Source organism: Excalfactoria chinensis, chromosome 3 (genome assembly GCF_039878825.1).
Source record: "Excalfactoria chinensis isolate bCotChi1 chromosome 3, bCotChi1.hap2, whole genome shotgun sequence".
Classification (NCBI taxonomy): Eukaryota; Metazoa; Chordata; class Aves; order Galliformes; family Phasianidae; genus Excalfactoria; species Excalfactoria chinensis.
In genome coordinates this window covers 33,762,968-33,776,052 of record NC_092827.1, presented here as the reverse complement: position 1 = coordinate 33,776,052, position 13,085 = coordinate 33,762,968, and the positions used below count along the sequence as shown (strand labels likewise).

General features: G+C 41.1%; 1 protein-coding gene across 4 annotated transcripts in view; it reads left to right on the top strand.

Moving 5' to 3' along the window:
* The window catches only part of BACH2 (BTB domain and CNC homolog 2), a 179,383-nt gene that overhangs the window by 126,260 nt on the left and 40,038 nt on the right, over positions 1–13,085 (top strand). For all 4 annotated transcript variants that reach the window (XM_072332078.1, XM_072332076.1, XM_072332077.1 and 1 more), the window contains one exon: positions 11,829–12,083. In XM_072332078.1, the coding sequence (XP_072188179.1) occupies positions 11,841–12,083 (243 nt within the window). In that variant the 5' untranslated portion in view covers positions 11,829–11,840. The remainder of the gene's footprint in view (positions 1–11,828; positions 12,084–13,085) is intronic.

Below are 13,085 nucleotides of genomic sequence, written 5' to 3'. Positions count from 1 at the left end.
TGATGCTGCAAACTGCTCAGCTGTTACAGTCAGCCAGCAGTCGTTGGGAAGCAGAAACTTTGGGGTTTCCATCGTTCTCCTGGCCTGTGTGGGCTGTAGGGTCGGGTTGCACAATGGCACTTTCAGTTTGTATAAGGTAAGGGAATTATGCACAGGAGCTGTTAAAAGAATATTAGGTTGTCAAGTCAAGCAAGAAATGCTGTAACATAGCCTGCTCACTCTTCAGTTAGATTCTGTATGCATGCAAATTTGACATTCTTTAATTGCATGTCTCTGAGATCCATAGAAAATATAGTCTCTCAGTTCTCATCAGAAAAAGCACACAGACTTTTTCTTCTGAGAAAAGAACCACTTGTTTGTATATCAAATACTGTTATCTCATAAAGATTGTCCAGACTGTAGGTGTGGGATACATTTCATCAGCCAGTCAAAGCTTCCATAGGTCACAGCTGCCTGAAACTTGTCCCTGATCAAGGCTGCCATGATCCTGTGAGTGGGTGCCTGTAGAGACTGCCACTGCAGGGACAAGGCCCTTACTGTGTCACTCTGGGCATTTAGGTGTCCTGGAGACTCTGTCCCCTTGGGAAAGGAGAGAAAAGGCAGAAGGTAGGAATGGGTTGCAATCCACGTTGTTGAGCATGGAGGATGGCTTTGGGTTTTGTGGGTCTCAAGAATGTGTGGGATGTCTGCCTTTGGTGTCTTCTCTTTCTCTACCGATAGTATGTTTTACTTCAAGATAAATTAGTAAAAGTAGGTGGGCTGCACACTTACTATAAAGAAGCTGTTTAAGCCAACCTTATGGTGCTTTTGGTGTACGTATGTAATTAGGGCTGTACAAAATGGGCAGTTTGACCTTCTGTTAAGCGAGGTCTTAGTGTGACGTGGTAGGTATAAGAAAAGTGGGCATGTGAAGAGAAATTAAGTAGAATGCTAATGAGAATGGCTTGCTTAAGAATAGACTGGAAAATAAGTGTTTACAACCTGTTGCATGAGAGAAAGGGATAATGGGGAGAGAAGGGAAGCAGTTTGTCAGATGCTATTGTTTGTTTACAGGTTTAAATAATTTGAATCACACAAATTCCCTGCACTGACCTTTTGTAAACAAAGCACAATACCTGCCAGTAGATTATGAATGTATGTAGGCACTGTATTCAGAAACAAAAGGAGATGTTTTCCAAAATTAGTACCTGCTGTTTTGGCATAATAGTGCATTTATGCAAAAAGCATTGAATGCACTGAATTGCTGAAGAATTTTCCACCAACTGCTCAAAAATTATGATTTTACACTGTCATCAATTATAAAAAGTGGTTATTCTAGTACAAATCCATTCAGGTTAAGTGAAGAAGAAGTGGTAAAACATTGATTAACCCAATATCAAAAAATGAGAAAGCAGAAATTGCAGGAATGTTCCCTTAGATTGTTTTTGTATGGAAGATAATGTATTTGTTATGTATGATGACATGGACAGAAGAGAAAGTTTGCTTCTCCTAGCAAAGGAGGACCTGAAACAGGGAGGAGTGGTTGAAATTCAGCATTCTGACATCAACAAATCCTAGTAATTTTTACATCCAGGAGTCTTAAAGGATATAGCTGAAAAGCTCTGGTAAGTGCCTGTTAATTTATAATAAATCTTGGGAAACAGAGGAAATTCCAGAAAACTGGAAGGCTGCCAACTGCATTTCCAGTATTTCAAAAAATATAGAAAAGAAAGGGATATCCCAGGGACCTGTAGACTGCTTTAGCTTGGTGTCAGCCCTGGGTAAAATAGCAGAACATCTATCTCAGGATCTGTCAAGGGAGAATTTGGAGGCTAATGCAGTAACAGTTGAAAAGAGAGCTTTTTAAACCCACCAAGTCTCCATGATAAAGGCAGTTTTATAAGACCAGATGAAGTGGTCATTTCTGCCATTTGGGTTTGTGACCCAGTGAAGGAATGCCCAGAGATTAAAGCTCCCGTGGTGGAGCGTGCCAATTCAAACAGAAATAATCAAGCCACTCTGCTTCCCTGGGATAACATGTAGCTTAGATTTGGGTTTTGTATGTTAATCTCCTATTTGATTTGATGGCTTTTGCAGCTTTAAGTATGTTGAGTACATTGTAGTTTTGTGAGGGCAGAGAAACCAAATAAACTTCAAAAAGCTGCATTGAAAAGCTTGATAGATAATCTTAGTATCCTCAAATGAAGATAAAATCCTGTTTCTCCTTATAGCGGTATTTGCAACTTTAATCCGTTGATCTTAACCATGGCAAAGACGCTTTTGTAAGCTCCTCTGAATCTTACAGAAGTAAAACTTCCCTTCATCTTCTGCTGTACTCACAGTACTCTCCCAGACAGCAGGTGCAGGCTGTAGGCACCCTCAGAACCAGAACTCCAGTGCATCAAATCTTTCCCCACAGGTTTCTTCAGCCTGCTGGTGTGTTCAGTCAAAATGCTCGTTTGCATCCCACATCCTCTCTGCTTACCCTGGCTGTAGCCTGTTAGGTGTTGGCAGCATAAGTGATGGTTTCCATGTGCCTTTCATTGGCGGATGATTTATTGTCGGCAACAGGAAAGGCAGTTCAGTTCCAGAGTAAGGGTTGGACTATGGATAAAAGGAATTTAAACAGGAATCTAGGCATGTGCCAGACTGTGAAGATGATGGGAATGCTTGCAGCTCTCGCTTAAAACCTTCCAATAACAAAATGGCAATGCTCAGATTCTTGAAGGATCAAAAATGCCCGCAAAATCTCTTGTTGTAACCCTGCTAGACAGTCATTTCACTGAACTTCTGATCATTCCATGGCTATAAAAACATCTGAAAATGGTTACTTGCGTATGTTGATAGACTTCTCAGGGTTCAGAGGACGTAAATCTATGCATCCTACCACAGTAGTCAGTGGATCTTCTGTTTTTATTTTTAGAATAGTAAAAAACTATGATTTAAGGATAAGGAAATTATTTTCCTTCAGTACATAATGCCATCAAAGAAAAACATTATTGCTGTTATCTGTTCAGTTATCAAAAACTCATCACAAGCAGATATTGACTCAGACACCACAGAGGAGACAGCAACTGTATTCTTTTGCAAGAGTAGAAGCTGTGATTTTATTCCCTAAGAAATTCTGTCCCAGATTTGACCTAGTGACATACTGCATGTGGTCTTGCTCTTTGCATGTTAATCACAGCAGGCGTGTTCCAAAGGACAGTCTGGTTTGTGTCCCACAGAAATATGAGTGATATTTTAAGCACCTGCTAAGTTATAGCAAAGATGAAAAGTTTGCATTTTATAGGGTGAAGATCCAATTTTTTTTTTCTTCAGAACAGCTATGTAGTACAGCAGGAAAAAAAATGGTCTTTTGTCATGTGTGGAACCTCTACAGTTTCAATAGTTGAAAATTAGCGGTGATTTTGGACACAGCCTCAAATTAAGCCTCTTTTGCCAGTTCTGGAAACCCAAGAAAGAAAACCCAAAGAAAAGCTTGAGAAGTGAGGATAAAATTAACCAGAAAATGTAATTCTGAGAGTGAAGTTTTCTCCTCCAGAGGAATTTCACAAAAAAGAAAGTGCTCATTTTAGACACTCATTCAACTGTAAATAGTGATAGCAGCCAAAAACAAAGCTTCAACAACAAAGCTATTGAAATGTCCTGAAGTTTTGAAAGGGTATGCTTCCTTGAGAACAACACGTAAGGAAGATTAATAGTTTTGAACCTAGATAACTTGTTGTCATAATACTTCACACGAAGAGTCTACACGAAGAGCAGAATAGAACCAATAGTTGTATCAGCTCAGCATCAGCCAAGCCTTCATTTTTGTAGTCATAGTAGCAAAAGAGAAGCATGTTCTTTACTATCCTAAAGTATGATGAGATGTATGTAAAGCAAAAAAATAAATAAATCACTGATTCAATTTTTAATCTCTGATTCTTTAATCTGGCAATCCAGATTAACCAAGAGTAACCCAAAAGGTTATGTCCTTTCCCCAGTGTCCTGAAGCCTTTGACCACTTCAGAAAAACATAATAAGTTGTTTGTTTTGCTTTGTGGTTTCCTGGCACTGTTTCAAGGTTGGGCATTCCCCATTTTGCTTTGAGGAAGCTATTTTGAGTAACAGATTTGGTTCCAATCCCATTCCACCACAGCCAGCTACTGTAAGGGCCATGTAGAAGACATAATAAGAGATTGTCAAGGAGGAGTTTTCCTCTGTTCGTCACTTTCCACATACATATATGTTTGTTGAGTGTGTCAGAAAAATAAGGACAAAGGTGTCTATCTTCCCCTACCCTGTCTACTGTGCTGCTTTCTTGAAGACATCAAAATTTATACCACAAGAACACTGAAAATGCATGATGAACTAAGGCTGACTTACTGAGCTTAGGACAATGAGTAGCATAATTACATTATTTTTCCTGAGTCAAAAATACACGCATACTTTGCTTAGTAGGTCTGTAGAGAATGCACATAAATCTATGCATGTACCATGTATAAACTTTAATTGAATGTTAACATCAGCCCCTAAAGAATGCAAGCTGTCGTTGCTGCATTCTGCTGGGTTACTCTCTCAAGAAAACAATGACAACACAACTCTTTGAAGTCAAGAAACAAATTTTACCTGTGTGGACTCTTCAAAATAGCCTCCTCTAGGAATCCCTGCTTCATTACAGTACCAGTCTCTGAACAACCTGAAGCACAGTTTCTTTAGAGTAGACATCTGGGAGTTAAATAAACATTCTTTACGGAAGACTACAGCACAACTGAATATGTAGTAGACTTTTATTTGTGTGCAGTCTTCTGATAGTGAAATTATTGTAAGGAACCAAAATATTTGGAGGGTTGTCCCGGAGCTGCGAGCACTTGATTTGATTTGGAGGCCAACATTACCAAATGCTTCTTGGGCCCCCAGCAGCTGCTTGGGTTTTCCTTAGCTGTTCCCATTTCCAGCTATGGTCAAATGAAGATTTGCTTTGAGGCGGTAAGGTCAGAAGCACCAACCATCAACTCAGCAGTAATGCATGCCTGCAGCCGCCAGCCAAAAATGCTGTGTAATGTCTTTCCCACTTGGCTATGTATCTTCTACTTTGTAGCTGAAGTTACTTGAACAATGCGGAGAACTTATTTTTGAAGATGTTCTTGCAAATGGCCCTGGCACCCACTTGTAGCCTTAGCAGTAGGCAAGCCCACGTAGCCTGGCGGCTTGCTAGTCTATTTTCAATTATCCGGGGTGCAGAGAGAAGAAGGCATTAATATTGCTGAGGATGACATAGCAAATTACTACTGCTCCCTAACCTTTTTAAATTGCTAACACTGTTGTAATCTGTAATTACAGAAATCAGTGTGAGAATTGTGGCACAGTATAATTATCTTTCCTGATACTTTATTGCTGTATGAATTATTAATCAAAATCAGTCTTGTATAGTATTTGCAGCAACTAAGAAGAATAATGTATAATTAAATTTCATTATTTCTATTTTTGTGCTGGTGTTTTATGATGTTGTAATTGATAATTAATTGGTTAAAAATTCACACAGTTCTTAGGAGTTTCATATGACTATGACTGCTTGGTATTCAGCATGTATTAATTGAATAATGGGCTCACTGAGGAGACCTTTGTATATAGTCTTCTGTCATTACAGTGAGCTCTCAAAAATGGTGAATTAATCATTAGGCTTTTCAATAGCTTCTTTTTAAAGGAAAGCAGTGACAATATAATCATATACTTCGTTGCTATTTCTATAATTGAGAGATCATAATAACCAATTATAAGGATGGTCATTTTAGGAGCTCTGAAGTTTCGATTATTGGTAAAATTCTTTAAAACCAAGGTGTTGATTGCACGCTTGGCTGTATCATTTTGTAGAAAATATACTAGATGTGGAAGGGAGCCCTGGAAAGTTATTTTCCTCCCACTTGCCACTTAAAAACAGTGCATACTTATCACTAAAAACTATCTAATCTGTTCTGCTTTTGCTACCATTTGTCAGAAGAACAAGTTCCATTCAACTTCTTCATTATTTTGTCAGTGCTTTTCCTGTTTTTTTCCCCAGTACCTTTTGCTAAATTATTAGGAAAAAAAAAAATAAATTGAAAACTTTGCAACAACAACAAAAAACACACTCCCTACATCCTATAGAACAGAAATTCTATTAGACATTTAGATGCAAATAGCTGGGTAGACTGTCCAGCTACCTCTGACCAAAAAGCCATAGATGTGGTCAAGCAGACCACTTGTAGTTACTCATACATGTGTCTTATTTTTCATTGTTACCGGAGAATGTGAAGTAGAACTAAAAATAACCACAGCTGAGTAATGATCCTCTCTTAACTTGGATCAGGAGAAAGCTGAGAGTCACCTTGTATAGCAGGATATAATGCCAAGTTCCAGTTTAGACATCCAAGCAAAATGTGAATTGGATTTAACATCTTTCGGTTTCTCACACCCTAAACCACTGGAGGGAGTGGGAGTGGGAGCCTTTGGTGTCAGGGACACCCATCACACGTAACCTGTGGATGGGTGTTCCCTATTGCTTGCCGTCAGGAGCTCAGTCCCATGCAGATTTGGTACCCACAGCCATCTCCTGGGGCTGGAGACAGAGGGTGAGCACTCTAGGAGATATGTATGGAGATGCTTGGTTTGGGATTTCACCTGCATTCATATCCATTAAATAATTTCTGTCTGTAACTGTGGTTGGCAGGCATGGTCCCTGCCCAGGCAGTGTGCTTTTGGCCAGTGCTCTGGAGTGTGAATTTTCATTCCATGTAAACTTCTGCCCTGCATAATGTCACCCTGGATATTTTTATTGGGTGTAACTACTCATTTTATGCTTCCGGCAAATTCTCTGACCGGGAACATACAGAAGCGCTCAATTGCACAGGAAGTTCATTGCAGCTGTGGTGGAATAGAGGAAAAAATAATAATAATAAGCATCCTCATATAGAGTGTGGGGTACAATTTTGGCTCATGTCTGTGGTCAGGAATCAAAGCCTTTCTTTTTACAAATTCTGGGTTTGCCTTGCCTCATTTATGTGGATGTGTTCGCACATTTGCAACATCAGAAGAAAAACAGCAATCTGGCTACGACCTTTTATCTTCTATTTTGTATTTTTTGTATTGTGTTTATCAAATTGATCATACGTTTGGTCTTGAGGAGGGCTTTTAACAATCCTTTAACAACTGTATTTATCATTGTCCTCCTGAGGATTTCTATTCTCCTTGTTACAAAATGGGAAACTGGATGCAGACACCACACTACACCAGAAGTGACTAGAAAATGCATCATCTCTGTATTAAAATGTTCCTCTTTCTTAACTCTGCCTTTGCATCTTGCTTTCTTGGGTAGCCTTAAAGTTCTAGACTGTATATCTTTGGTCTGACATTTTCCTGAAATACTCCAAATGGGAATTCAGATTACAGATCAAATATTACTTGTTTTGCAGTGAGTGTAATCGAACACTGCAATAGGCTGGAAAGGGATGTGGTGGGTTGTCCCTTCTTTGTTGTTATTCCAGACTCTGATGGACATGGTCCTGAGCAACCTGCTCTAGGTCATCCTGCTTTGAGCAAGACACTGGGCTAGATGATCTCCAGAGAACCCTTCCAACCTTAACCACTCTATGAAAATACGTTTTTTCCTCTAATTGCCACTTGAGTGCGTGCTTTGAATTTAGTGCAATGCCTTGGTAGTATCTAATGCTTTTTTGTATTGTCTTTCTGAATTTTCCAACAATCCTTACTGCCTTTGACATTTAAACTAATTTTATCCATTTCAATTTCACTGTAATGATCTATAGTCTTCTAGGACACCCATCAGTGTAGGATCATCAGAAAGTTCATGTTGGAAAAGCTCTAAAAAGGTTTCTAGTGCAGCCTCTAGCTCAAAGAAGGTCTAAAACCTCTAAGGATGGAGAGGACAAACTTTGGATACCAGATGAATTCAGGAGCGTTGTGGGTGGTATGGCCATAGACAGATATTAGCAGCTAATGCTGTCCCATTTCTGGCGATATTAAAGTGCTGAAAATTTCCTGTGTATTCCTTCTCTGTTAAAACTGTTTAACCTAAGTGATTTCCAGTCTGATGCTGTTCCTCACCTTATGACAATCAAGCTTCTCCAGCAGTCTTTTGTAAAGGCTTTATCAAAGGATTTCTGAAAGTCAACACTAATTACATATACCCGTGCTCCTCGCTGCTAATTTGACACACTTCAGGAATTCTAATAGAGCAGATCAGAGACATGACTTCTCTGTACAGAAGCCATGCTGCTTTGTCATGATTATAATTTGCTTGGTTAAGCATTCTGCACCTTTGCCATGATCTAGATTTACTTTCCCATCTAATTAACCCCATTCTGTTGCCAGAACTTTCTGGTCTGTCATGATAATATTCTCTCTTCCTAACATTTTCCTTTAAAAACAGGCAGAGCCTTACCTACCCTCTACTCTTGGGGACAGGAGCTGGGTTTCATGGTAGGCAATGCATTCTTGGTAGCAACTCAGAAGTTTCTGGAGAGCTTGGGGCAAGTACCAGCTCATACAGAGCATGGTGCAAACCCAAGTGACTCAAATGTTCCATGAGCAACTTTTTAGGCCCCCAGAGGTCTTGTTTGCCTGCTCCTGGCTGTCCCTGCCACTAGACTCAGTGGCATCCCTCATCAAGGGCTGTGGAAGTGCTGGGCAGGCAGAGTTCCAGTTTGCTTCACTGTAGTTACTGGCCTGTACAAGCAACTCTTTTTTTTTTTTTTTTTTTTTTTTTCAAGGTTTCAATGGTGCTTTCCTTGCCCACATTAGCACTTGCCATTTGCTGGAAACTTTTGTTTCAAAGAGGCTTTTTCTGGCAACACGGTGACCTATATGCAAACAAATGAACGTGTTCTTTCAGGCTGGAGAAAGGCTTGCTAAGTCATTCTCTCTTCAGTTAGAAGAAATACCATGTGCATAACAATGATTTCCATGAAGAAGGCTCTGCAAACTCAGCATAATATCAAATTCAGCAAAAACAAAAAACTACACGTTTTGAATTAACACTCGGTGGAAGAGTTCCAGCCCTGCTTGCTCTGGGACTCAGAGCCCAATTCCTTGCTTTTCTTTTCCTAAGAGAGGAGAAAATAAAATGATTAACAATTTACATGTTTCTACTTTCTAAAACCTTGCACTGGCCTTCTCCCTTTGCAGTGACCCCTTTCTCTGTGTAAATGAACAGTATGCCTCAAAGAGAAGGGCTTTACCGTCTTCCTCCTGTCCTGCCAGATAAAGCCCTCTTGGATAGGAAACACCTCATACCTGGGGGTCATTCTCTTGAAGGCAGCTCACAGAGAGGGAAAGAATGGAAATCGCTTCCATTGAAAGATTAAAAGCTGTTAAACTGGTGGTCCTGAGCAATAGCCTTGCTCCAGCTTACCCCAGTATAGCCCCAGCATTGCAGCAGCACATCAGTTGGGTTTGCTAGCAGACACACATGCCAGTGGGGAAATTCACTGTGGTAGTGACAGCACCTCACAGGGTATGCAACTAATTAAAAAAAAAAAAGAAAAAAGAAAAAAAAAAAAAGCACCTGATGAGAGTTGTAGTTAAAAAGTAGGAAATTACTAATTAGTAACCAAGTAACTCAGGGTTTGATTCACACAAATTGCAGTATTACTGTAAAAAAAGCAATTTCAAGCAAACAGTGATTTTTGCTTTAAAAAAAGATATATATATATATACATATAGAAAGGCATTGAAAATGTAATTGGTGTTGTATTCATTACCTGCCAGGTTTCAGGTTTCTTGTATATTTCGTCACCATCTGATACTTACAGGCAGAAGACTTGCCTGGAAAAAAAGAAAACGTAAAGCTTTCCCCGTTGCATTGTCATTTTCAACTCTCAGGTTTTCCCACTAGATTGTTCTTGTAAACTCTTGCATTTCATAGCACGCAAGAGTGACCACTTAGAACATCACTGTAGCACTATCGTTAGCATCAGAGCTCAGTTACACAGAAAGCTGTGAGTGGGATGAGCCAAGTATCATTTTCTCTGTGCCTTACCATAGTGCTAATAAAATGATTACATGTCAGTTCTTCTCGTTAGTGTCACTGTATGATGTAAAAAAAAAAAAGAATGGATTTTCCTCTGTCTAAGAAATCCAATGTGTAACATAAAACAAGATGTCTCCCTGTACGCAGATAAATGAGCAGCTTTGCATCTCATCTCTAGGTGTGAAGTCAGTGAAAGGACGGTGGATACCATTGTTTGTTTTTTCTGTTAATGTAGGCATTTCAGTGTACCCAGAAACGTAGCTTGAGTCAGCATGTTGTAAATCTCCATTAGAGAGAGGCTGTAAGCACCCCACTAAGAACTGCAATAATATGAGTTCTGTAATGTTGGCAAAAACAACTATTTTGAAAGAGGCTTCATAGCCAGTGGCTTATAAATACTATAGAAGTGGGAAGAAAGACAGAGTTATCATTGAGAAGTCCAGAATATGTTTACAAGCAGAACACAGGTCCTGTTAAACCTATTCTTGCCTGGATTATTGCTATCTTCTGAATGACACCTTAGGAAAATGGCATCCCAGTTTGAATGCAAGGGAAATAGTTTAAGATATTTGTGCCAGTGTACCTGCCTGTCATACTAGGAAAGGAAAATTCTGCAAAGATCCTCTTCAAAAAAAGGAGTGGAGGAGGGACTTTGCTTCCACTTTGTACAGTAGTCAAGTATTTGTGGCACAGTAGTGTTACATCAAAAAACTCTGCTTTGTCACCTTCAGCTCTGTGTTGTGCCACTTGGAAGGTAGTTGTTGTTTGTGATAAGGAGAACAAATAGTTCCTTAAAATAGTTGAAGTTTGCAGGTATGCACTGCTTTCCTTTTGGCAGCAGGTAGGCTGGTATATACAAATAATCCTTCTTTCCATGTAAACCTTCAAACAAGTGTTCAGTTTGTTTTGAGGTACCAAGTGTGCTTCAACACAGCACGGGGTTTCCACTTGCTTAGTCAGAAAAGCTGAAGAAGGAAAGCAACACAGACAGCATTTAGACTCATTCTCAATAGGAAGTTTTGGGTAGGACAAAAATGACTTCAATGTGTCCAAGTGTTGACGGGGTTCACGCAGTGCTGTGCGTTGAGGGAACCTGACCTCCCCCAACACCACCACAATCCGATGGCTGTGCTGAGAGGCGCTGACAGTGCGACATGCGTCAGAAACGACAGAGCAACAGGCAGGGAACTTCCTAACTCAGAGGCTGGTAGCGCATGTCGTACGTCCTACAGACGTCGGGCTGCTGTCAGCATGGGGAGACATCTCGGCAGGAGGGAACGGCCCCAGCACCCACGTGCTGCCCAGCCACCCGTAGTCGGAGCTCCACAGAGCTCAGGGGATTTTCCTGTGTCTGTGGTCCTGGAATTCAGAAAATGCCCTTTTCTGTAAATGACATTAAACCACAAGTGAATGTGTGAAAACCTGGAAATGGGTTTCTTCTAAAGCAACCAAACATCTTTCTCTCCCCCTTAAGGGCTTAGAATATCTCTGCTTCTGACTGAGAAATGAAGTCACTCCAGATGGAGGCTGGCTCCGTCAGATACAACCCATACAACCCACCTTGCCTTTCACTTGAGTGGGGGTCTTCAGTGGAACCGCACAGCACGCTCAGTCTACTTGAGAGAAGGCTGGGGTTTTGAGGGTTTTTTCCCTCAGTGTCAAAATAACAGAAGCAAGGACAAACCCCCCTTTTTTCACTATTAGAAGACCCAGTAGTCATTCTCGCTATTTTTGCTAAAATCTTCTAAACTTTCCCATGTAATGTTGCTTCATGTACTAAATCAAGAGCGTTGCTTCTCACTACCTGTCTGCGTTTTGTTCTTCCTCTCCTGTGCTCCAGGGTGTGAACGGCATGTCTGTGGATGAGAAGACTGACTCCCCCATGTATGTGTATGAGTCAACAGTGCACTGTACCAATATTCTCCTCTGCTTAAATGACCAGCGCAAGCAGGATATTCTCTGCGACGTGACACTCATCGTGGAGGGGAAGGAGTTCCGCGCCCACCGGGCTGTGCTGGCCGCCTGCAGCGAGTACTTCTTGCAGGCCTTGGTGGGGCAGACGGAAAATGACCTGGTTGTCAGCCTGCCAGAAGAGGTATGATATTCATTGCTGCTGCTGTGGTTTTGGGGTTGGAATGGGTTGAGGATTGTTGGGAGTTGGAGGATGAACATGTTCTCACAGCCTTCTTCACTAGGGGAGAGCAAAACCTGCCAGCACTCCTCACATTCACAGCAGCAAAGCTTTAAAACCCTTCAGCATTTATCACTTCATTCAGCACATTATCAGTACCCGAATATTCTTCTGCTCTTCCAGACAGGAAATTTGAAAGGGGTCACTTGGCTGTTAGACAGCAGGTTATTGTTGAAAAGTCATTTGAACTGTCACATTGTTTGGAGTCTCATCGCTACCCACCCCTCTCCAGCAGCTCATATCCTTGTTCTAGTCTTTCCCCTTTCCTGTGTCCCATTCAGCCTTGCTTCCTTTCTCTTGTCTTCACAACTGCTTTGGGATTTAACTGTTTCAGGTCATGTTTTCTCTGCCAAGAAAGCACTGATACATTCTGTCAAAATGCAGGGTTTTTTTTCTCATGCAGCATGGCTTACACAGCAGGAAGCCAAGGGACGTAGGAAATACATACCTCACTGGAAAGTTTATTTTACCACAAAATCTCACTGGCTGACTTCCACCCCCACTGTAATTTCCTCACAGCTCTATGACTGCAATACTGCAGATATCATAGGGCACGCTGGTGGCTTTGCCAGCAGGGAGGTGCAAGGGCTGCCATCACCCACTGCCTGCCCTGGGTCCCAACTGGTGCAGGTCACACTGCGGTGGTGACATCCCCAAGGCTCAGGAAGGCAGTTGCTCTGGGATGAGCTGTTTTGGCCTACAGCATGAGGCAGAGGGGTTTTCAACATCATTTGCTTAACACCAGTGAAGAAGTATGGGACTGTTTTAGGTGATGACAGGTCCTGAAGTGTCACACACCATTTTTCCCCTCTCTGGTTTAGCTCTCTGGAGACCTCAGTGGTATTGTGATGTTGTGATGATGCAAGGTGAAGAGCACTGGAAGAAGTAGGTCACTGGGCATGACTT